Genomic DNA, 25,014 nt, shown 5'->3' with positions numbered 1-25,014 from the left:
GCTAAATGAGTCTTTAAACATCCAGTATTGAAACTTCTAAAACTAACATTAAAAGCACTAATGAATCCTAAAAATTCAGCTAATTAGATAAACAGAAAGCTTGGTAAATTCAAGTATATTGTTAGTTAACTGCCCATTTCGTATTTTTTCTTACGCTTCTCCTTTAGAAACTAAAATATCTTACTTCCTTTAATCTTCTCATGAGGAAACTGTATTTTGTCTCCCTTAAATTTTGTTCCAACTCTCTGTATCTCATTTGCTGCTGCTGCTGTAGCAGCAAAAAAAAAAATCTTAAGTATAAAACGAGACCAAAATTATCTAGAAGAAAAAGCTGTATTACCATTTTACACAGAAGATCTGTAATGCTGTAATGTTTTTTGGTATTATTTCCAATCTTCTTCTCAACACGTTTTTTGCAAATTATTCAGTTCTTTTAATGGTCTGCAACAGAGACTTGAGCTGGATTTGGCCATAAAAAATTTCATAAGGAAAAAAGGAAAGGTTAAAACTTCCTCAAAACAACCCACTATTAGGTACTGATGAGTTGCTGATGAAGTGAGGTGAGAGACTCATGTCCTATTCCCTTACCAGATATTGGCTTGAAATGAGCTATTCATGTAAGGGAACTTAAAAACAAACAGAAAACCCCTCCAAACTCTTCAATTCTGTGCATTCAATTTTAGCTCCTTTCAGTACGATTTTTCTGAAATTGAAATAAGATCAATAGGAGCTGAGACTCTTCAACAGTTCTTGAGAAAAATCAGACTTCTGGTATCTGAAATTGAAACAATCAATATTAGACCAACCTCTGAAAAATATAATATAAACAGTCGGGGCCTCGCTTTCCTCTGGCACCAAACAGGCACAACAATAAGCTGTGCTGCTGTTTATTATCAACGGCATTCTGCACAAAAGTGACTATAAAGACAAGATCCTGGAAAAGTGAAGAACTCTGGGAAGTTAAGACATGCCAGCAGTGTGTTTTCACAGCATGTTGGATGCCTTTTACCTTTCTGATGCTGAGTTTCATGGCAGGTGCTGAAACACGATGAGCAATGAATGAGGGTGGCATAAGAACACCAGTCCTCAGCCACACCGACTGATGGGGCAGTGTGTGCCTAAAGCTCAGGTACAGCTCCCAGATACAGCCTGACATGGTTTTTGTCTTCCCAAAAAGGATCACCATCTTCCCCATCCATCAAATGAAGGAGACAGGCTGCACAAGGAGAGAATCACAAACAGCTATGTAACATCACAAAGGTACAGACAGACAATTCTGGGAGAGCATTACTTTGTTCTCATGCAACACTGCCAATAAATGTTTGTCATGGTATTTGTTACAGCTCCCAAGTAATTACTGCTGCAGTGGAAGCTCTGAAGGGCTCAAAAAGGTTCTTTGTGTGCCAAGATGGATCATTTCGTACATCCGTGGAGCATGGGAAAACACAGCCTGCAACACCTTGGCAACTCCTTGCACCAGGAGGAAGCATAAGGCTAACCTCCACAAATTGCTCCTTTACTAAATAACAGCAATGCAATTATAAAAAAAATTACTGAACCATTTGTGAGTATCTACCGAAATTACGTTACATGGAGAACAAGTTCAGGCTGGCCTTAACCAGCGGAAAACATTAACATCTACTAATGGAGAAGAAACAAAGTTTAATTTGCTCATGGATCAGTGAAGTCCAAACATGTGCATTCATTTTTGGTGGACTCTGCCCTTTCTTGGCACTTAAGATGCAGGAATGAGGGACTGCAGAGCTTAGAGAAGTCAGCCCCCACAACTTGTATCCACTGCTGGCTCTCCAGGCTGCTGCCCCAGCAATAACCAACCCAGAAGCTGCAAACATCAACAAAGGTTATTTTAAGAGGTAAGCTGATTTTCTCAAAACTAACAAACCAACCAAATAAATGCCTTCTTTGTGATGGTAAAAAGATATCGGGACCCACATAAGCAAAATTCTCCTTAGCATAAATATTTTAAAAACGTAGAGCTAAAATAATGGCTGCTTATAGAGGGCAAAATGACAAAGTGATCTCAAATCTTCTGTCTTGCTGCTCTTCAGGAGGAGATTCACATGTCTACAAGAGAAACTTCAGCCAGAGCAGTAGATACAAATTCAGAATGACAATCTTTTCTTAAAAATTAACTTTTTAAAATTTTTATTTACATTGAAGGACATTGCACATCCAAAGAGAAAAAGGCCATTTAACAATCAGTAGATCCTGCTTTTTGAAAATAAAATTAAAGTCCTTACAAAAAAAGTTAAAGTGAAATTACAGGCTGTGTTTTGCCATCCTCAGAAAGCCTGTGTGCTGGTATGTTAGGATAAAAGTAGGCAGATATATGTATGTTTTAACAGTGAAATTGCTGATAATGTGCATAATCCTAGCAAGGTATATTTGTGCTTGAATACCTTCATTTGCACATTTAGAAGTAGTCCTTGAAAGTTTTCTTGCTCACATTTGTAGGATTTCCTTTTTAAAATCTAGGTTTTTATCTCCTATGGTTAAGATCTGACACAGATCAACATAGTATTAGGGAACTGCAGAGAGAAATTACTAGTATTGTAAACTCAAGAACCAACTTTATGCTGGTGTGATCTACTTAGCATTTAATCTGACTAGGTAGGATCAGATAGACTTGGATTCTGCAAGTCAAAAGAATAAAATGCTAGAACTTTGTGTTCTACTGAACAAACATTACACTGGAATATCCTCCAGCAATACGCTTACATTATCACTGGAAGTTAAATTCCCTTCTGTAGAAAATAACATGCAGCTTTTGATGAGGCTCTCCATTCACTTTGGACAGCTGCTTCTATAACATCCATATGCACGTCATAAACCTGTCGCTGAAAATCACCTTGAGAAATTCTAGCATGCAGTAAACATTCAATGGTTCACTGCAGCATTTATCTGAATACAATAGACTTTCCAAGTCACTAATATTAAGTGTCTAAACCTCAGCTTACTGCATTCACAAAAGATTTCCAACTAGCTTTGCAGGCTGTCAAGAAGCTAAATATTTGCACTAACTCTAGACTGCTGAAATGCTTAGGATTTTCTTTGTAAAGGTTCAAGCCTTCAAAACCTTTTATCTCCAGCTCAATGTCCAAGCAGACAATCTACGGTATTTTTTACAAACAGTGTCTCACCAGACATCTACAGGTCCCAGCCCACAATGATGGCCAGCAGATTACAATGGACCATTGTGAAAGCCAGATCGGTGCACATGACTTTTCATGGATTAGAAGACAGAAATTACATTGTATAGCTCCTCATCCAGCAGACTAGGTCGTGAAGAGTCCTGTGAAGCCAGGTCAGGAGATGGGATCAGCTAGAGATAGGACAGACAAAGTATATGCTGAGCATAATGCTGTTATGCCTCCTTTGGCAAAATAAATCAAGTTTTGGGAAAGGCCATGTCTAGAGAGCTTTAAGCCACTCACTGCCCACTTTCAAAGCACCCTGTGGGGCACAGCAAGGACCAGAGATATGCTCTTTGTATTTTAGGTCAGTCGCCTCCATTCAGGTTCATTATTCCTACACCAAAATGAGTTTGTGCAACACTCGGAGCAGACAAGAGACTCAGTGGTCTGTGTCTCTTGAAAAGGTCAAGAGTTTTTTTTCCAGATACAATTACCTGAATAAAATTTGACACTTTACAAAATGTGCAGGGAGTATCATTTTCACTTTCTGTAAGTGGTGAAAAGAGACACCTAGAGAAGGAGCCATTCGTTTTTTGATCACAGAGTAGTGGCAGGCTCATGAAAAGAACATGTGAATCCTGGCTCAAATTATTTGCCCTCCAACTGTCAGACAACACTGCTTCCCCCACTGACACTCATTTCATTCAGCAGTTAGACTATTTTTCATGAAACATACTGAACACTCCCTAGTGTGATCTTGCATTTCTTCTTAACCCTGCCCTTACAATGCAAGGACATCAAATCCCCATTTTGCAGGCATTGTGTATCAAGCTGCCATTCCATCGGTTGTTTGCCATAGGGATGTCTCCAGGACAAAAAATAAACCCCTGCACGCACTGCTCTTCTTAACCCTGGGAACTGTTTGATGTGAATACTTGTTACCTTTAAAAACTGCTCTGATGAGGTTCAGTAGATTAATGCATCTTTGCAGGCAGCAGCCTGGGCAGTTCTTCACAGCATCATAAATCATTGATGTAAAGAAACAAAACTAAAACACATTTCCTTCCTTCACAGGAGACATGAATCTTGAAGAGTATTTTGCAAGAACTGGGTATAAAGGTTCCCTTGAAAATCAAGACTTGGAAACCTTAACTGATATATTCCAGCACCACATCCGCGCTGTTCCATTTGAAAACCTCAGCATCCATTGTGGGGAGAAAATTACTTTGGAGCTGGAGCACGTTTATAACAAAATTGTGCACAAGAAGCGTGGTGGTTGGTGCATGGAAAATAACCAGCTGTTGGGTTGGGTTCTGAAATGCCTGGGGTATGACGCCAGCTTCTTGGGAGCCTATGTGTTCAACCCGCATGAAAACGCGTATGCCACCATCATGACCCACCTCCTGGTGAAGGTAGTTATTGAGGGCAAAGCCTACATTGTTGACGCAGGCTTTGGTGTATCCTACCAAATGTGGCAACCAATGGAGCTTGTATCAGGGAAAGACCAGCCCCAGGCTCCTGGTATCTTCCGTTTCACAGAAAAGAATGCCATCTGGTACCTCGAGAAAATGAGACGGAAACAACATATCCCCAATGAGAATTTCTCTGATTCTGATCTTCTAGAGAAAAAAGACTGTCGGAAAGTGTATATGTTCAGTCTGGAACCACGGACAGTGGAAGATTTCTGCTTTCAGTGCACGTACCTTCAGACGTCTCCAGAGTCCCTCTTCACAAAGAAGTCCATCTGCACCCTTCAGACCACCGACGGCTTCCGAGCGCTCATTGGGTGGACGCTCACTGAGACCAAATACAATTACAAGGAAAACATGGATCTGGTAGAATTTATAACCCTTAAAGATGAAGAGGTGGAGAAGACACTGAAAGATAAATTCAACATCACCCTAGAGAGAAAGCTTGCCCCAATTAACATCAAAGGATTTTACACAATCTAGATGACTGTAAAAACCCACGGTAATGCTGCACGCGTACAGCGCCTTCCATGTCTGTGCAATCACTACTGCAAGATTATGGGATTCCCTTGCAGGCGACTGAAGGAAAAATACATTAATACCAGATTAAAGTGAATTTCACTCTGGAGAAAGGAGAAAAACAGGGATTTAAGACTCATCTGTCAGGTAGATAGAATTATTTTCTGTGAGATGACTGCGGTTCAGTTTTTTGGCACGAATGTAGAGACTGATTTGAATCTGGTTATAAACTTGGGTAAGAAATATCTCAGAGTAATTTTGGAGTGCCTATAGCACATAAATTGGAGTAAGGATTATTAATTGTGATATGCTGCCAACACATTTTCTACGGCCATTATAGGAAAAAAGTCATCTGCGAGCTTTTAGACAATGAAGTATGCATTTAAAACTTCATTTTTCACCAGATCTAACCACTCACTGCTCATCTCATTACCTTTAATATAGGTTGAACAATATTGTCATCTTTGAAAGGAACATTAGGAGGTGTAATTCCTTCACCATCATCCTTAGATGAAAACACAGTACAAAATGAAAATTATCATCATGTGCATCCCTTCTGTCATTACTGCAGCAAACTGCCCAAGGTAATTTTTGGTACGTAGGTATTTTTCCTTTGATGCAAATTGTATATACTGCAGCATTATTGTGCCTGATGGGTTCTAAGGAGATACCTACAAGCTTTGCTTCTGATAAATAATCATCCTGTAACAGGTTGAGTGGTGCTTAAATGTCTCAACTAGCTTAGACGTACTTCTACCTCAAATGGGGTAGAAATTTCATGTTTTCAGTATTGCAAATTATTTGTATAACAGCAGAACAATGAAGCTGACCCCGCTACAGCCTTAAATCCACCCTGCTTTTTGTGTATAGCAAATATGGGAATCCGCATGCTATCCTGAATGACAACTGCTTAGCATAAGATCTCTAGTGTCACAACTTAGTTTCGTCATCTGTATTCAGTTGAAGAAAAACAAATAAATAAATAAAACCACCATGGAGCCAACCAAATATGAAGAAACTCCTTTAAAGTATTTAACAATTGCATTTCCCCTTTAAAAATTAAAAAAAGGTTTCCCCCATCATGCTTTTCTGCAAAAAAGCCTGACCAAGAAAACCACTGAAAAAGCAAAAATGCTTTCAAGTCCATGAGATAAGCAGCAATACTGGAAAATACCCTTTTCCTCCTTCACACGGTAATAAAGGAAAACAAAAACATGAAGAGTTGCTGTCTTGCATGCACCATTAACTAAGTAAATGAGGTCTGCACAGTCGTGCTGTCGATCTGCTGGTCAACCCTGCCCACCACAGATTTCTTGAACCAAACAGGCCAATACCAAAATTTGGCAGTGTGCTGGAGATGGTAAGTTGTGAGAGCTGCCTGTAAAGAACGTGCAGGTTGAAGAGAAGGTCCCCTACCACTTCCTGTGCTGGGCTGGCTCCTCCCTGTCCATTGGCCATGGTGGCAGTTCTGCCTGCTCACAGAGAACTAAGGACCAAGCAGGAAGCAATTGGAGACAATGAAAGATCTTACTGAGGTGGGAACACTTTTTCTATGAACTAAAGACTTTGTTCTGTAATTTGCGTTCTTACTACTACATCATACTAAGGTCTCATTAAGGGTTTTCACCCCTTTCTAAGTGATTGATCACAAGCTGTTCCTCAAGACCCCAAGGAACATTCTGAGTTTCGGAACACTTACCACCTCCATTTTGGCTGACAGAAAATCCCATCAGCATTCAACCCAGGTCACCAAACCATATTCCTCTATGCAGTGAACTACAGCTGTTCTCTGGTGCTGCTGCCTCTTGTCTTGAGGGCAACCATTTACAGGCTAGTTATTCTGCCTCTGTATTTCTCTAGAGATGTTCCTGCTATTGCTCCCAGGTAATTGCTCAGGTTGTGATGTGCAAGGCATCCTCAAGCCGAGCACTATAGACTCAGACTTTAACCATGTCTGTAAAGATGAGATTCAACACAGGTACTCCTTCCAAGTATTACTTTCTTAAGATTTATGTGGTGGGCAATGACTGAAGCTTCAGCCCTTTCTCTGACTTCACCTGTTGATAACAACTTTCTGAGATGTGTTTTTCCTCTCCACGTGACAAGTATAACCAGGTCCTCACCATGCAGCATCAAATCACATAAAGAAAAGTCAACACGTACAGGAACCGTTCCACACTTTAACTAAAGCTCCCGATAAGCTGATGAAAAGCCTGAAGTTATTCAGGTGTGAATGTCAGACCCAAAATGTCTCAAAGGTTTGGGATGAGAATGGTGTAAAAACAAATAAAACCAAACAAACCCAGCGGCCTCCTGCTGCAGTTTCACTAGCAAGGCATTATTACAGAAGACAGACACTCTCCTAGACCAAAAAGAAAAATACAAACAAGTAATTAAAGCATCAGCTCTCAGAGAAGCTTGCATTCACATGCAGTAGTGAAACACAGAATCACACAGCTGCAAGGCACTTTGACATCCTTTGCCATCACTATACCTTATTAACAATCCCTCTTTAAGAAAGGTTTAATGAGAGCCTAAGCTATTGTGCAGTTTTAGTTGCAGATTGTTGTTCAAATGAAGCAGAACAAACGCGTAGAACCCCCCGCCTCCTCCCACCCCCACTTTTACAATTCCAAGTAAAATTTACAAGTACAGCATTCCAATTAACAGAAAGATGAGACAATTTCTTTTTAAGTCTGAATTCTGGAGCAGCTCCCAGAATCCCAGCCCAGCTGCCCATTACACACACACAATGCCCAATGGCAATGACAGCCGTCCACAATTGTGTAACTGTATAATGGAGAATCTTATTAGAAAACAAGACACACAGAGGAAGAAACGTTCAAACTTCATGGCACCACTGCCCATCCTCCTCCCTCTCCAAAGAGTCAAAGTTTAAAAAGCTCATGCATTACTAAAGGGAAGATTCAGGATGTCTCACTGCAGTTGCACTCTGGTCCAGTAGTTTTTAAGATCCAATTCTAAGCAGAATAAAAGTAGCAGAAGAAGAAGCATGAGCAATAAAGATGAAGTTGTTCAATTCTCACATTTCCAACACTGTCAAAAAGAGGGACAAAAATTCCACCTGTCAAGAAGCATGTTTAAACTTAACACAGTGAGCTGTCAGCAGGCATGAACTACAACACGCTTTGTTTGTTCACCCTAATAGGTACCTTAGTACAACAGGCACAAACACTTCTCATGTCTGGTAACTCTCTCTCTGAATTTTGCTTTTTATTTTTTTTATTTGAACAAAAATACTACTTACCCCAGCTTCTTTCAGATCTCAAAGATCTCTACTTTTCATTTGGAAAACATGACCACGTGGGTTTTAAATTCTACAGCTTAGAAAGATGTTCATGAAAATGGATCTGCGTTTGAGACCGTTTCAGAGCCAAGAAAGCTTGAATTAATGTAGGTTTGCAGTATGAATATTTCACTGCTACACTTACAGCTCTGTCAAGAATAATTCAAATAGAAATTTCATACAGCACAATGTTTCTACCTTGGCTACAAAACTAGAGGTCTGATTTAAAAAAAACCACACACATTTATATTTATAAAGTTGGAAATACAGATGGGTATTTCTGAGGATCCTATCATAATTCTAAATGCCTGCTGGTAACTTTGGACACACAGGCACCTTTAGAAAGGAAGACTGGGAAGATTTTGAATTCTGCCTCATTTGTAGTAACATACCATGAATCTTAACACTGCACTTTACAAACTCCTCATGGATAGGCTCTGATTATGCTACAACCAAGCAGTTGGTCATACTACAGCATTTCAGTAGCTCACCTACCCACCAGCTAAACACGAACAAAGCACCCAGATCTGAAGATAATAAACCAAGACCAGACACACTACAGTCCTCACAGTTGGTGTTAGGCATTTTCAGGAGACAAATGAACCATCCTTCCTCCCTCTTAAACTCCAAAACCATGGATATTCTTGAAGCTGATGAGAGTTCACTCTACACAAACACACCTTGCCACTCAAACTCCCAGCCATTCACCAGGACACGACATGAAATTATGGACCCATGTATGGCAGAATACACTTCAGCTGCACAAAATTACCCTTCATTGGACTGAACAGAATTGTGCAGTGCAACAGAACACACTGCATACAGACTCGACCAAGCAAGACTTCACAAAATGTTTACCTGAGCCACAGGTAGTTACCAGAATTACCCCAGAACTCCTCTACACAATGTCACTGAACACTCCACTTTCCCTCAGGGAAGGGCAGTTGTGGGAACATGGCTGCTGGTGGTTCAAAGAAGACACCTCCCTCAACTATCCAGCACAGCCATGTACGAATTCTCATAAAGAAACGTATTCTCATAGAGGGGAATCAATTTCCTACTAATAAGCAAGAAAGAATAATGGGATACATTCTGAGTTTCTCTTGTGATGACCAACAATAAATCATTTCTTAGCTCAGGTCATATCTTCCGTGGGAAGAAAAATGTCTTGCCATCATTAACTTCCTTTCAGCCAGTGATAATATATGATCAAATTTTAAGTAATTCAACCAGTTGCATTTAATTAGCTCTGAAAAACTATCTCAGATCATGAATCACAGACTTTCCACCTGTATGAAGCTTCCTTACTAGGTTAGAAGTGTATTTCTCTTTCCATGTGTGATCCATCTTGAATATCTAACAAGGTGCTCCTGATATACAGATTAAAGTTCATATATCACACATGCAAATACAGACATAAGGCTCTTTCTTCATATAATTGAGTTGTCGAAAATGTGTCGTTTCACTGAGTAGTTTAAAAACTGGGAAAAAAAGAACCCTCAGGTCCTGGATGGAATGGTCACCACTTGCAACAATTCAACAAATTTCTTTCTCCAGAGAGTTATCATCAAGGATGAGTAATTTAGACACCTTGATGAGGAAAGTAACAGATAAAAACTACTACTTTCTGAAAGCCAGAATGCAGAGAACTGCTATGATTTCAGACAAAACCACACTGACCTTTCTGTTTTCCAAAGCACTGACAAAAGGCTGTGATGCTTGGGTCCTAGCACTGCTTCAGATGCCTTTGTTACGTGCTGAACAGTGAAAAGCTCAGTCAGCTGATATCTGGGGACATCCGCAACCAGCACAAAACAGGATCATTTCTTCTATCTGATTGTATTAAGCATAATTGTTTTTTAACATTAAATTAGTTAAACCACAATCATTAACCACAAAAAAAAAAATAATCAGTTTTTATTAGCTCTCCAAACATGTTTCTGAAGCCGTTATTGTGCTTCTCTGTTAAGATTAAGATAATTATAAGTTTGGAATTTTTGGGTTGGAAAAAAAAGACAAGATTAGCAAACTTCTTTTGGAAGACAGAAATTAAAGGCTCACAATCTGCTCAAGTGTCAAACTGGAAACATTGCCCAATATTTGCCTTGCTCTAGGAAAAGAAAAGCTTTGCTATAAGCTCCTATTTTTAAATATGCTTTATAAAAAAATAAAATTAGAAAAATGGATTTTGTTTCTGTTCTTTTCCCAGCTTATCTGTCAAGCAGTTAAAAAAAATGTTTCCTTTTTTTTTTTGAATTGAATTGAAGAGAGCAAAGGTTTTCATTTTCATAATAAAAATAGCAGCAAAAACTGAACTGTCTCACTGGATTGAATTGAGCAAAGCTCATCTTTACTGCAAATACTTATTTTAGATGTTATCGTAAAATATAAATACTGTTGCTATTGATTGCACGTTGACACTCATCCTAGTTATGCACAACGTTAAAAACAGCTGATGGGTTTAATATCCCACATGTTAAAAGCTGCTTAGAGAGGAAAGGATGTATGACATCCATTACATACACATCCACTTCAGAATAGGCTTGTTACGTGGACAGCAGGCATTTCAACAAGGATGGACTCAGATTTACAATTCTGTCTTTCACATAAAATAGCAAAAACTCCAAACAGTCTTCAGTTCTCGGTGCCATTTTTGCTATATTTGGTAGACAACATTTCTATTAGCTCCAGTTGTGCAGCTGACATTAATCCTGAGGTTTTAAGAACATTTTCCTAGCTTTCTTAGGTCTTGTATTACTGTTCTCTTCCTCATCTTCATCATGGAGAACACGCTGGTCTCTTTTTTTCAAGAATTTCTTCCCTATTGTTCCCACTAGTGTTTCATATCTGTAAAGATAATGAAAAAGTGACAGTTCTTACTATAATCAGAGAGAAGTTCAATGCAGGAAATCATAAATGTAATCAACAATTAAACTATTGTAAAAAGCCCATCACTGGAAGCTTAAGCAGCACAAGTGCTACATGATCACAGATTAAATTATTATTCATTTTGATAGTTTAAGACTTTTAGCAATCTGGAGCTAAGAGGGAATTAGCATAGAATACATGGATGTCAAAAGGTGGAAAACAACTACAAGATTTTTTAACCCTGAAAGTCATGGAGCTTCCACTGAACAAACACCAGAATTCCTGGATAATCAGTTCTATGAAGTATCAAATGCTGTTTGTTTTGTTTTTTACTTTTTATGTTTCTCCTCCCGCAGAAAATGCCATAACATAGGCCATATTTTACAACATAATCAGTATTGATTAGGAATAATGTACCTTCTGGCCATTTCTTCATCAGACACATCAGCCTCCATTTTATCATCCTCTTCAATTTCTTCTTTCTTGCTCTTAGAGTTCATTTGGACCATTAATTTCTGAAAATGAAGTAAGAAATAGCTTAAACATGTAACCCTGACAAAATGTCAGCTATGCTGAAATAGCGTCACTGCCAGGATAAAAGCACAGAAGGCAGGAAGCAGTTTCAATACTGCTTTCCTACATTTGCAGTACCCTGTTTAGGCTGTACCACAGAGCTGCAAGAAAAGGCAACATTCCTCCTTGTTGCTAAGCTAAGTTTGATTTGCTTTTGAGAAAAGAGGCAACAGAGAGACAGTTTTTTTTTCAGTGAGCTGAACTATTCAAGCATTCTCAACAACATGGCAGGCAGCTTCAGAAGACCAGAGATTTAGTTTCTCATTTTTTCATTGTGATGCTAGCCTTTGAAATGGTTTTGTTACAGTGGAAAAATATCTGCAAAGATCTACAATAAACTACTAGTATAAACCATGAAGCAATGATAGGCCTAATCACAGTGAAAGCAAGTTCAAAATAACTCTAGGAATGCCCCATTAAATAACCTTGCATAGCCTTCTGCATGCCTCTGGCTTTGTACTTTCATCTTCTTGTTTCAGTTCAGCAGTAACACTTTTATTACTACTTCAGTATGAAATAGTTGTATGAGCATGAATCATGCTGGAAAGAAATGAAAGATCCTCTTGCCCAGAACTTTTAACTCTGGAACCTCAAGCTCTTACTCATACAAGTAAGTGCTGAATAAACAGGGCTGAATGTCTGTAAGATTGGGCTCTGAATTAAACAGGAGGAAGAAGAGCGAGCTATCTTTCTGGTGAGCAGCAGGTGGAAAAGTCTCCTGAACTCAAGGAAGGAAAATCTGCAGGAGTCACATACTTATTAACCACCAACACCAGGAGGTAAGAGGTTTCTGTTTCTTAGATGTTGCACTGATTGGCATTTTGGCTGAAATCACAGCTTTCCTATATAAGGAAGTGCTGCAAAGGCCAAACAGCATGGAGCGTGAACACTGAAGTCCTCATTCCTGAGGGCTTCAATCCTCAAAAGACAATTAAATAGTACCTCAATTTCCGGATTGAATCCTTTGAAGGACATTCTACCATAAAGTAGATCCTCACATGGCATAAAGCTCCTCTCTTCTATTATATAGCTCCTGCATGAAAGCCCAAACACAGCAGTTGTCAAACAGCGTGCTTTAATATAATCAAATTAAACAAACGCAAAAAGCATTTGCTGTCTTCCCCCACACAAATAAACAAAACTGCAGTGTATTTTATACCATCAACTACTTTCTGAAGATTAATTGCTCTGATAAATCTTTCAATACAAAGAGCTTGGAGTGCAAAGGAATACTGCTTGCCAGTAAAGCTGTGCCAGTTCCACAAGAAAATTAACTCTCCTGACAGAAAGCACTCTTTGCTGGTACGATTCCACCTACATTAATGCTTTTGCCAGAATAAAAATACCACATAAATATCACTCTCCAGGTGGTATTACTATACCAGCAAAAGCTTCTAATGAATTTTTCATTGTGATGTTAGACCTGGTATTATTTCAGCCTGTCAGGATATAAATGTGTAATTTTCTGTTCAGCAGAGAAAGATTTTCCCATTCCCCCTCCTTTTTTTTTCCTCTTCTAATGACCCTGGAAAGAAAAGAAACACAATCCCAAACCATTCTGTCATACATGGCAACAGCCATGGAAAATAGCTTATAGTTGACCTATTCTATTGCAGTTAATTCGCTGGATCACAGCTTTTTATAAATTATATGTTTTCCTTTAGAAGAATTCTGTTCTCTTTTTAAAGGACAAAAGTATTTAAAAAGTAGTTCCTTTGCTATTTAAAGCACCTTTCGACATGGCAGGAAGGGACATTGGCTTCCCTATTAACTAAGCCCTCCTTTATTTTTGCTTCATCCATTCTCCCTCCTTTTTCAAAAGCAGGATTTGAAGTGGTCTGTACTCAAGAAGATAGAACTTGCCCTGAATGGACCCAACCATGTGACTGGATTTCAGGTTACTCATACAAAGTTTCAAATTCTTTTTTTTTTTGAATGAAAGAAAAAAAAAAAAAAAAAAAACCAGCAATGAATGAATTTGTTCCTGCTTGAAAGAAACTAATTACATGCATCTAGAAGAAAGTGGGGGTGAGAGAAAACAAAGCATGAAGAAATGAAAGTAGGTCAAACGCTGGATTATTTAACCTTGAGAACATTTCTGAAGAAAAACCCAAAAAAAGCTGTACTCCTGGTCTGCTACTGGGTTTTTTTTGCTTCTTTTAATTGGTTAGTAATAGTATTTCCTGTATAAGAAAAACAATTACATTCTGTTTGCACTATAAAACAATCCAATGGTGATAGGAAGTACAAAAGTAGAAGCTTACTCTTTCTCCTTTAGGTCTGGTAAATCAAGATACCAGTGTTCGTCACTAATTATCTTCTTTTCCTCTTCATCGAGTTGCTTTTTAGTTTGTGAGTCCAAACCCCTTTGCATGAACTAAAAAGAGAGATACAACTTCAGGCTTTTTGAGTATGTTCTGGCAGGCAATAATTACATGACAACAATTATTCATTCCATACTATTTAACAGTTGATATAAGCAGTACATGCTTTCTGTGATCTTCTCTGAGCTTGGTTTGTGTTTGGGAAAACAGACCAGAAGTGAACAACTGTGGATCACAACCATCTACTGGAAGTCAACAGTCAGCCACATCCACACTTGGACACAAAGACATCCCTAAGAGCTGGGATCTTCCTTTGGGGCTACAGAAAGCACCTCAAAAACTGCATCTGGCAGCATGGCACATTCACACAGATACAATCTGCAGCAACAGGCTACCAGTACTGTTTATACACACTGATGCACAAAAATTGCTTGGTGGCCACCAAGAGGAACCTGGCTGTGCAACAGCACAGAAGAATCTTATCTCAATGAATCTTACCTCTCTCATATAAGCAGCATCATTTCCATGTTTAGCTAAGCTTGCAGGCTGACAGATAACACCACTGGGGCTCGTCTGTCTCTTGAACATTAGCAGAGACTTGGACATAATTTTATTCAGTTAGCGTGGACTTGGTTTGGGGATAGAACCCAAGAAGCCATCACAAAATACTTGTCTCCCACAAAAAACATGCATTACTGAGCTTATTTAGAGCATGCAGGTAATATGTGTATGCAATATACATCACATATAAACACCCACGCCTTCTCATCATTACAAAAAGTCCAGTCAAAACAAAACAAACCCCATCATGAAAACCAATATAGTGCTAACATCTCATTTTCCATTATATTTTTATTTGCATTCATTTGTGTAAGATCATTAATGAAAGAAAAATTGACTTTTGTTTTCGAGTCAACCCAAAATATGTCAAAGATTTCCAATGAAAATTACAGTATCTGCTTGAGGAAAATGAGGGAATCTATCATGTGGAAAACCATATCTCAAACCATATCATCATTCTCAAGGAGATTGTTTAGCCAGTCAGAAATCTCAACAGGAGAAATTTTGCTACAAGCACACAATTAAATAATCATTTCACATTACATTTTAAATATTATGTTCCTAACGATTACTTCAGGAATAAATAGATAAAAAAATCTGATTGTATTTATCTGTAAGCACATGGGGATGAATCAAAAATACACCAATGGGGGTAGGTGCAGAGTATGCACATCAATAATCGTGGGGCTATCTGGATTAGCTGGGACATGGATCAAGCAGTACAAGAACTAACTTACAATCATATGACTCTATTATGCTAAAAGCAGGAGCCATCTTTTGACATCAAGAGGTGAGCACATCTCCGTGAAAAGATCTGACCACTGACCACACGCCACCTTTGAGTGCATATTGAATTGCAATGATCCATCTTATCCACACTTGCAGAGGCAACTGCTAAAAGATTATTAAAACATTTGTCAACAACAAGATCTGCAGAAGGGAAGCGCTGAGTATAAGATCTGTGTACAAGATCTGTGTACAACCTTCTCAAAACCCACACACCTCTTTTAAGCTGGTTAACGCTGCCTGGTCTCTAAGCCTGCAAATGTCAAGGCACCACATTCATGACTGGTTTTTCACTGCCTGAAGGAAATCTAAAAAAACCTCTAAAAATGTCAAAAAACAGCAGCATAAGTTCCACCTAAGAAGAAATTATTGCATAAAAATGAGAAAAAGATCAGCAGTGCTGCAATCCAGAGTCTTGCCCTCTCTTGCACTGCTGCCTAACTAAACTCAACATCCAATTGCTTTTGAGAACAATGTAGGAGGTGTTTTGTTCCTTCTGTGCATGAATTTTAGCCTTTCATTAGCAGCACCTACTTACTGAGGTAAATATTTCACCATCTTACTGTATCAGGGTCCACTCTACGCGGCAGGTTGAACCTGTCAGCTAAATATCTTTCAGCCAAGTGTCTAAAAATATGGCCCACATGAACAGGGGGTAAAAAAATGCACAATGTTAAGTGAAACACCACAAGCAAGAAGCCACAGAGGCCCATATAATCACAAAATGGCCTGGGTTGAAAAGGACCACAATGATCACGTAGTTTCAACATCCCTGCTATGTGCAGCATCGCCAACACCAGACCAGGCTGCCCAGAGCCACATCCAGCCTGGCTGGATTATCAAAATATAACAGGTACCGTTTCAAAGAAAAGTTAATGGTAATCCAACTTTTAATAGATGCAGTCTCATCACAGGAGGATGCACTTTACTGAATTAGGTGTTGAATTACACAATAAGAACCAGAACCTGCAAATCCACCTCGCCTGAGACACAGAGCTGCAGGCATGGTGGGCTGGCCAAGGTAACACCAGCAGCATATATGCGTCTATAGGAAGAGAGGGGGGAAAAGTGGTCCAAGACACAGAAAGACAAGGGGCACAACGAACAGTCAATCCCTCTCCGGGGCAGCTCTCATAGCAGCCCCTTGCTGGTGAAGTTGGTTGGAGCAGAGCAGTTCAGAAAGCAGCAGGGCTAAGCGAAAAGACAGAACTAAAGACGCGTTTGTACGCATGTAAAAGCACCGTGCACAGGACACAAACACAGCAGCCTTGCGCGGAGGTGCAAGAAGCGGAAATACCCCGACCCAGCGAGGGGCACTGAGATGGCGGCAGAGGCGCAGCCCCCACCGGGGAGGGCCGCTACAGCCCGGCATAGCGCGCTGCTGGCCCGCCCCATCCGCTCCCAGCGGCCCCGCAGCCAGGCCCGGCCCGGCCTCCCTTTACCTCCCGTTCCCGCAGACCAGCCCGCACGCCCCCCCACCTCACCTTCATGCGCAGCAAATTCTTGGACAGCTTCGTTTTCACCTCCCCGGCCATGGCGGCCCCGGCGCTGCCCGTAGGCCGCGCTGGATCCCCGTGCTCGCGTAGCGCCGCGGCCGCGCACGTTGGGGGAGGAGAGGCGGGAGGAGGCGCTGGCTGCGCGGCTCCACCCTCCGCGTTCTGGGCCGGCTGCTGGCGGCTGGGCGCAGCCCGTAACCTGGGGCTGCGGAGGAAGAGGGCGGGGGAGGGGGGAAATGCGTTGCTGGTGCGTGAAGTAGCGGCAGCCGGGCTGTATTGAGCCGGTATATAACCGGGGTGGGGGAGAGTGCGCTCATGAGCAGGAGTGAAAATCAAGATGAAGCGGTAAATTAGTGGAGGAAGCTTAGCTTCTTTATCAGTGCCTGTGCATGTTGTGGGCTTATGGCTTAATACATAATTTTCAGATGTTTATAATGGAAAAAGGAAGAGATTACAAAATCTTTTTCATATTGGCATTTGGAGTCTGCTTGATTTATTCAGCTATCGTTTTTTTAAAAACAAGCATTGACTTCTGCTTGAAAAAAAAAACAGAAACAGAGTGTAGTCAAATGTGGTTAAAGCTGGAGAGCAAATGGATTTCAGGATGCTGCAAAAATCTTTGCAGCTCTGTTGGTCCTGAATGATGGTTTTGGAGTTCACACTTGGCAATGCTGTCTCTAGGCTGCCAGGCTGGGCCCTGCTGTCCTGATGCGGAAATCCTGATGAGGAGCTGCCAGCTGACACCCAGCCACCAGCAGGCACCACAATTTCTGTATATATCCTCATAAATCAGATTTCTGATGCCTGTTTTGACATTCAGCGCATAAACCAGGCAGTAAAGTAATACGAGTGAGAGTTCAGTGTTCAAAACTGTAATGAGCCAGTGTGCTCAGAAAGACAATCTGGGAAGGAAAGTTCCCATATGTGCAAGATGTAGGTCAAAGTGAGCTTGAAGAACTTTTGAAGATTTATGCTCTAATAGAGTCCACAAAAATGTACAATGAAGGGCAAAGCATTACTGCAGTGGGAAAGAGGGAGGAGGAATAATCTGAATCCGGGCATCCTTACTACACAGTTAAGCTCAGAGGGTTAACATAACCACAAACACAAATGAGCCACATCCACTTCAAGGGCAATCCTTGAAGTGGTGGGGTAGAAATATTTAATTTTCACATAGACAAAGCAGGTTCATCTCCAGGCTCCAAAAATGAGCTGAAGATGCTCTGAAGTTCAAGGCCCAAATGAGAAGGTCTCTGTGACTGCGGGATCTGTCCTGCTTCGTTTGTCCCCACTGTGTTAGAGCTTCTGTTCATCATTAACAGTTTCCAACCCTTTCCATCAGAAAAAGCTGGGGAAAAGTTTGCAGTTTTCCAAACACAAACGTGCATCAGAGTCTGTTTGTATCTTAGCAAACAAACCAGTAGGGGAACGCCTTTAGTTTGTATGACAGCACAGTGCCTCCATTAACTCCCCACTTTGGCCTTATTTTCTGTTTTGCATGCACTCTAATGGTGCATTTGCTTTTTGTTGATCATTGCACGTTGAAGCCTTGCATTTAATTGCATGGCCTTCAATGTCATTCAGGGCATTTTCTGAGCAGTTTCAGCTAATTTATAGTCCAGAAACGTACTTCGAATGATTCTTTCTAAATACATTACTCTGCACCCATCAGCACGTCTCCAGCTACTATGCCTGGTTTGTGTGGTGCCCTTTGTGAAAGCTTTCCCCATTCCTTGCACATCACCCTCTCCTGCCTGCATGGCAACATTTCATCAGTCCAAGCAGCCCCTTTTCTTCAGCAGCCACTGCATATATCAGCAGCGTGATACCTTTGATGTGATACCACCAACTCTTTAATCTTTGGGAGCTGAGCCTAATAATTTAAAACGGCATGCAGGAGTGCTGGAAGCTGGGAGTGAATGGTGTGAGGGGTTTTGAACTTGACTGTGGAATATTCTGGGTGCTCCCTGGGTTGGCATCCACAGCCTCGGACCTGTGGTGCCCCAATGACACCATGGGCTCACAGAGGTGTGCTGCTGGTTGTCTCACGTGCCGGCACATCAGCCAACAACCCGCCTCAATGTGTGCAGGCAGGCAAGAAGAAGTATTTTCCCATAAATGCAGTACAGCCCGCGTGATGTTTATTTAGAAAAGTGGAGGTTGTAAAACAGCCTGCCATGAGAATTTGATGTATTTCAGCAGTAAAAAAGCCTGAAGGAAATTTTTGGATTACATCCTCCCATAGCTAGAATTGCATGGGGAAGTTACAGATAACAATCAGCTGCCTCGTGAAGCAGATTATACTGTCTGGTAGATCTGAAGACACTCCATTGATTATAGGAGAAAGGTTTATGATTTACTGACGGTGGTGGAGGCAGGTCAGAAGAATCCAGCCCTGTAATGATTCCTGCTTGTGAGATGCAGTGAGGGTGAGGAGCTGAAGCAGAAGGGATATTGCTTAGAGAAGATACAAGGCTGTTGTGCATGGCAGTCACACCCCTTTCCCCCAGCTCTGACAGCTGCACAGCACCTTTGCTTTCAACCTGGAAATCCATTTCTTTTTCAAAACGAAAATGCTCAGGGAAATAACTCAGGGGAGAGGAGCTCCATCTCATCAAACATTATGCATTAAGCAAGCAGATAAAAGATTTTTCTTCCCAGGAAGCATAGTCCCATCTCTGTAGTAATAATAGAAGTCAAATCAAAGTTGTCATTAGCGTTATTTAAGAATTAATCTCTCTTGAAACAACACAAGTGACAGTTGTGAGCTAATTTCGTGCCAGTGGGATCTAATCTGAGGGAAGTCATGGCTTGCATTTTCTTGCATTTCCTTTTATTTATTCATATGCTTGCAGTTTTGTGATTGTAGCACCAAGCTGATATCTCAGGCCTTACACCGCTCAGTTTGTTACGAGCTGACTTTAAATCCCAAAGCACCTTTTTACATATCTCAAAATACTCAAAGCCTTTTTTTCTTTCCTCTGCAAGTATCGAAATTCTGATAGTCTGACAGGCGAGTCATTAACTTGTGTCAAACACCTCCCTCTGCTGTGAGTGAGGACTTTATGTGTTCTCCTCTGTGAACAAGGAAAACAAGATGTAGAACTGCTGCAGGTGTGTTTGCAAACCTGAAAGAGTGCGAAGTGCCGTGTAGGACTGGGCAGCATCAAAAACGTGCTTCTGTACCTTGGTGCTCTGCTCAGAGGCAGTGTGAAATTCTCCGAGCAGCAGAGATGTGTGGTTTTGAGGCAAGGAGTCTTTGTTTTTATCTCCCTTGCTCTCGCTTAATGCGGCGTATTGACAGCTCCGATGGCCCTGGGTGGCTGGAGATTTGTTACCATATTCATTCCTTTTGATGCATGCATGTATAACCTGTCGGCCGGCTCGCTTTGTACCTAATGCTCAGAGGACATGGGTTTGTCACAGCTCTCAGCTGCAGCATGTGGCATGGCACATCAGGCTGCACTGACTCATCCTTGCAGCCTTTGAAGTCCACTTTCTGGTGATGGCACCGGTCGAGGTGGCAGCTGACACATACAGAATGACTTCAATCCTTGCCATGATAACCCTAAGGCTTCCAGTGGCTGGGCAGAAAATGAAGCTCAGCTCAGATAACATGAGTAGGGCAGCTCGTGTTGTGAGGCTTTCCTTTTCATAGCCTTACATGCTCAAAATGTATGTGGTGTAAAAAGGTGCGAGTTAAAGACGTGGCAAAACAGTTAGAAAATCTCTAGAACAACCAATCTGTGCTTTGATTAAAAAAAAATAAATAATTGCCAGTTGTCAGTTTGGGAGAAGACAATTAATTCTAAGTGCTTTTGGCTGTCCCAGTGGCAGGATGACCTTTATGTCAATAAATACAATAATTCCTTTTTGATTACAGAAGGAAGCAGCTTGATAATGGTAGCTCCCTATCTTCTATCATCACCTAAAGTGCAGGGGGGAGCAGACACAGGTCTGTCATTCTGATAAGCCTAAAAATTTGATCCTATGATGCAATGATTTAATAGATCCCACTGCTAGGAGTCAGAGCAGAGAGAGTGACTGGAGGATGGGGCAGAGCATCCTCCTCTTCGCGTTCCTTTAAAAACCAAGCAGCTTTTAGCTCTTTGGATTTGATAGAATCACAATTAAAAGAGAAAAGGAAAATATCACCTTCCGTTTGTTAACTATAAAAATGCAATCTGGCAGTGCTGCTGGTGGTTTGCTATTTCCCAGGTCAATAAATGGCTCCCCTGACTTTAATAAACATTGATGCTGCAGGCTTGTTCTACAGTGATTGAACCTTTTTATAGTTTCAACCGCTCTCGCATTGCATGAAAGCCTGAAGATTTTTTTTTTCCCTTTTTCTTCAGGAGGGTTGGTTCTGATTGATTAAATTGTCATTTTCTGAGTTAGTTGCTGAATTAAAACTTGGCATTTTTAACCGTGTGATTTGTTTAAAGAGACAGCTTTTTGATACGGCAAACCAGCTGAGAATTTTTAAGCAGTAAGAGGAAATTTTACTCACTTTGTTCTCAGCCTTTCATCACTGCATGACAAAAAAAGCTCCTGAAAACAATGTAGAGGCTCTGATATAAAGAGGAGGTACTTACATTCATACTCGTTTCTTTATTTCATCATAGATTGGATGGTATTGTATTGCTTTTGATTAGTAGTTGGACACTTCTTTGTTAATGTGTATATCCTTCCAAGGACTGGGGAAGGAGTTAGAGATGTAAATGTGAGTGCCTCCTGAAGGGATATTAACAGTAAGTGGCAGGACTGTACTTTGGACCAGCTGAATTATCCCCTAATGAGCACAGTGTGTTTCTTTACACTGAAATGTTGGGCTCTAAGCACTCCTAAGTCAAATAACAACAAGGGTTTCACCTGCATCCAGCCCATGCCTGGTTCAAGGACCTTGTAAGTCTTTAGATACTGAGAAAATCAAGTCCATGTGATGTGTTCATTCTTTGGTTTAACTGGCTGCTGCTTGCTTTCTCTGTGGTTAACTACTGGGGTTTTTTTCCTCTCCTTTCTTTCTTTCCCCCAGTTTAACGCTGAATTCCAGACAGTAAAACAGGAATGAATGAGACTCAGATTAAAATAACACGTGTCCAGAATGTCTTTGGTAAGAAGGACCAACAAAACTGTTTTGTAAAACATAACGGGATGTTTTTAGCTTTTGATTTACAGTGCCTGCAGGGGAAATGGAATAATCTGACGGGCTGAATATGGGAGATCTTACGTTTGTTCACTGCAGTGTTACCCTGGTTGGACTCTGAAACTGTGCTTAGTTGTGGAAATCTCAGGGCGTCAGTATGAAATACTGAAGTCCAATTATACTTCTGCTTGTACACTTTCCTCTCTGGCTGTTTCAGCGTCTGTTCTGAAATAATAACTTACGACAGCACAAAGCTGAATTTCAGCAGCAAATTATACCCCTGGCCTCTCCATTTAATTGCATGATTCTGCAACTGAGCCGCAATTCGTCTTGGTCCCTTGGATCCTTTTTTTGCCTGTGTTCCTGTGTTTGTATACCATTCATTCAAAGCCTTAAAAGTGTTCAAAATAGGTGCATGGGAGGAGGGAAAATTGTGAGACAAACATTTTGACTTACCAGTCAGCAATTCCTGAAGACTTTTCACTAAACAGACAGTGTAGAACTCAATAATTCTGGGGAATGATGTGCTGCAGTCTGTGGATGCTTACCTGGTTGTCCAGAAGAGGAGTCAGGAGGCTGCTTTGCAGGTCACAGTTTGGGCCAAGGTCTTTGTGGGATGGCCATTTTCTTCTGTAGTATCAAAAGTGGAAGCGGAGCCAGGGTAGAGGACAGGGTAGAGGACTGCTGTGGGCCAGCATGGCACATCTGGTGTTCTTAACATCCTTATATTCAGCTGAAGATTTCACAGCAAGATGCTGATGCATGAGCAAATGTTTAATAACAAAAGGCATTCTGCAGTTATTAGAAAATACAATATGGAGACATTTTCAGGGGAATCACTTGAGTTCATTTCAGAATCATCTCAAGGCCACTGTATAAGGCAGGGAACAAGCTCGAACATGAAAAAGAGTAAAATGATCATTAAAGCTGTAATGATTTATATCATAACATTATGAAGTAGCACACTTTACTCAGTACAGTTCCTCAATGAATGTTTTCCTAATTTCCATAAGTAATTGACCTCTCATTAACAACTCATTAGAGAAATTGAGGTGATGTGACAAATGCAAACCCACCACAACAGAGACTGCCTGTGAATAAATTATTGAAAATGGATGGTTTCAAAAAGAAGACCACAGGAAACTTGATTTCTCTGACTGCAGAAGATGTCATTGAAATCTGTGAAGTAAAACACATCTGTGTGAATATGTATAGCTGCACACTCAGCAGCTTTGTATCCATGTGGCTCCTGGCTGATTTTCTAATATAGTAACCCTTCTTGTATTCTTCATATTGCAAGTAACTGCATAGGAAAGGAAATTAGGCAAATATTTCATATATACATATGTAAGTTGGTTCATCTATAGACACCAAAGCTGAAAAAATGATGTAGAAATTTGGAACGTGGGCTAAGCAAGTGACTTAGTTTTTAAGGAACTAAATATCTACTGGCACTGCTCATTGGCTCCAGCTGAGATGTAGGACTTACCAGAACAGGACTAAAGCTGAATTCCTGCCCGTGAGCAGCTGTTTAAGAATGGAGCTGGCTACCTTGTCCTTCCCATAGCTGCTGTCAACCAGCACGTGAATGTTAACAAGCTCAGTAATAGGTTGCACAGTAATAAGTTGCACATACAGAAGTGTTAACTTTAATAACCTTCTATATCTTTCTTCTTAGGGATCAATAAATTGATTTCAAGCTAGTTCTTCATCACTGTAATATGGAGAAGAGTGAGGCTGATGTTTAACATAAAACTTTGAGAGTCCTGGATGCTCCTGGAGAAACCCAGAAGATAACATTTCTCTTTCAGTATGGCCCTTAAAGTCCCAGTGTATGTCTGAAATGTATTTTGACAGTATGTATTGACAGTAATTCGATTTATGGGTTCCACATTTGTGGCAAAGCTACGTAAAGATGGGAAGGACAAAGAAATCCCAGTCTGAAAGTCTAGTACAACAGAGACAAAATGAACTGATGAACTGTCCTGACCTTTTGCAGCACCAACTAGAAGACTGTGGGGTCTCTGAGGAGGATAAAGGCAATGGAGAGCTAATGTAAAACAGTGGAAAAAGCTGGCTTAGGTCTGTCCAGTCAAAAAGACCAGTGGGAATCTCACTTTTTCTCATTTGGACAATTTGTCTGTTATCTGGTTACCCTTCTCACAGTTTCCTCCCTCCCCAGCTGAATTCTCCTGCAATGGGCCATTGCACATCACCATCTTAGTGCAGGTGACAATCTGTTTTGCTTTGCCAACCAAACTGTGGAGGAAAGGAAGCATTGAAGCAGTCGTGAGGAATTTCCTATTATGGAAGAAAAATGTGTTCATAAAACCTTACTCAGAAAAATCCAGCTGCTTAGCTTTCCATGACATTTGAAAACAAAAGGTTGAAGAGAAAAGAGATGATGGGTAAACAGTGAAGACTGATAGACTGCATCATGCCATGGGGCTGTACCAAGTGACTGGTTTTGTGTTACTGCTCCCTGTCTCTCTATTCTGCAGATTCTCTAACTCCTACTGGTTGATCTCAGCCCAAATGTAGAGTAAAATCTCCCCTCTAACGGGTTTTAGCACCTCTTTATAAATCCATGTGTGAACCGAGTTGTGAGGCTGGATAGGAAACAACGTATGAGAACAGGAAGCTGAGGATATGTTACCCAAACACCTGTCTTGCATTCAACATCTCCTCTAGGATTTTGGGGATTGCCATAGAAACAAAGCTTTTGAGGTCTCAGATAACCATTACAGCTGTGTAAACCATCGTAATGATGTTTATTATCACATCTCTCTGCGCAGTGCTGTGTGCTCCCC

At 40.7% G+C, this 25,014-nt stretch overlaps 2 protein-coding genes across 4 annotated transcripts; one reads left to right on the top strand and one right to left on the bottom strand.

Annotated features, from left to right (window-relative positions):
* Positions 1–16: 16 nt before the first annotated feature.
* On the top strand, positions 17–10,369 carry NAT1 (N-acetyltransferase 1). The gene is made up of 2 exons (XM_048958141.1): positions 17–1,874; positions 4,230–10,369. Exon 2 carries the CDS (start codon positions 4,235–4,237, stop codon positions 5,105–5,107), a length of 873 nt encoding a protein of 290 aa, XP_048814098.1. The 5' UTR covers positions 17–1,874; positions 4,230–4,234; the 3' UTR covers positions 5,108–10,369.
* Positions 10,370–10,706: 337 nt separating this feature from the next.
* Positions 10,707–17,326, bottom strand: MPHOSPH6 (M-phase phosphoprotein 6). Of its 3 annotated transcripts, XM_048958143.1 has the most exons (7): positions 17,047–17,325; positions 15,514–15,670; positions 14,714–14,812; positions 14,156–14,268; positions 12,834–12,924; positions 11,736–11,833; positions 10,707–11,297 (listed from the first exon to the last, which is right to left on the bottom strand). In XM_048958143.1, the coding sequence occupies exons 2-7, from the start codon at positions 15,517–15,519 to the stop codon at positions 11,156–11,158; spliced, it is 549 nt and encodes a 182-aa protein (XP_048814100.1). In that variant the 5' UTR covers positions 15,520–15,670; positions 17,047–17,325; the 3' UTR covers positions 10,707–11,155. The 3 variants fall into 3 exon arrangements, with proteins under 3 accessions (XP_048814100.1, XP_048814099.1, XP_048814101.1); XM_048958142.1 differs by lacking the exon at positions 15,514–15,670 and having other exon boundaries at positions 17,047–17,326; XM_048958144.1 differs by lacking the exons at positions 14,714–14,812; positions 15,514–15,670 and having other exon boundaries at positions 17,047–17,321.
* Between the last annotated feature and the right edge of the window lie 7,688 nt (positions 17,327–25,014).

The sequence above is a fragment of the Lagopus muta genome, chromosome 12 (assembly GCF_023343835.1).
Source record: "Lagopus muta isolate bLagMut1 chromosome 12, bLagMut1 primary, whole genome shotgun sequence".
NCBI lineage: Eukaryota > Metazoa > Chordata > Aves > Galliformes > Phasianidae > Lagopus > Lagopus muta.
Note: the sequence above shows the minus strand (reverse complement) of the source record. Positions and strands in the feature narration are given on the sequence as shown.

What these genes read in the sequence shown, in the direction of transcription:
- NAT1 (XM_048958141.1), top strand. Translation starts at nt 4,235, where the DNA reads ATGAATCTTGAAGAGTATTTTGCAAGAACTGGGTATAAAGGTTCCCTT.
- MPHOSPH6 (XM_048958142.1), bottom strand. Translation starts at nt 17,097, where the DNA reads ATGGCCGGGGAGGTGAAAACGAAGCTGTCCAAGAATTTGCTGCGCATG. An exon ending in CCAGACCTAAAGGAGAAAGA is followed by an intron (nt 12,925 to 14,155) that starts GTAAGCTTCTAC and finishes GCTTTCATGCAG; the next exon opens with GAGCTATATAATAGAAGAGA. An exon ending in GATTCAATCCGGAAATTGAG is followed by an intron (nt 11,834 to 12,833) that starts GTACTATTTAAT and finishes CTTCATTTTCAG; the next exon opens with AAATTAATGGTCCAAATGAA.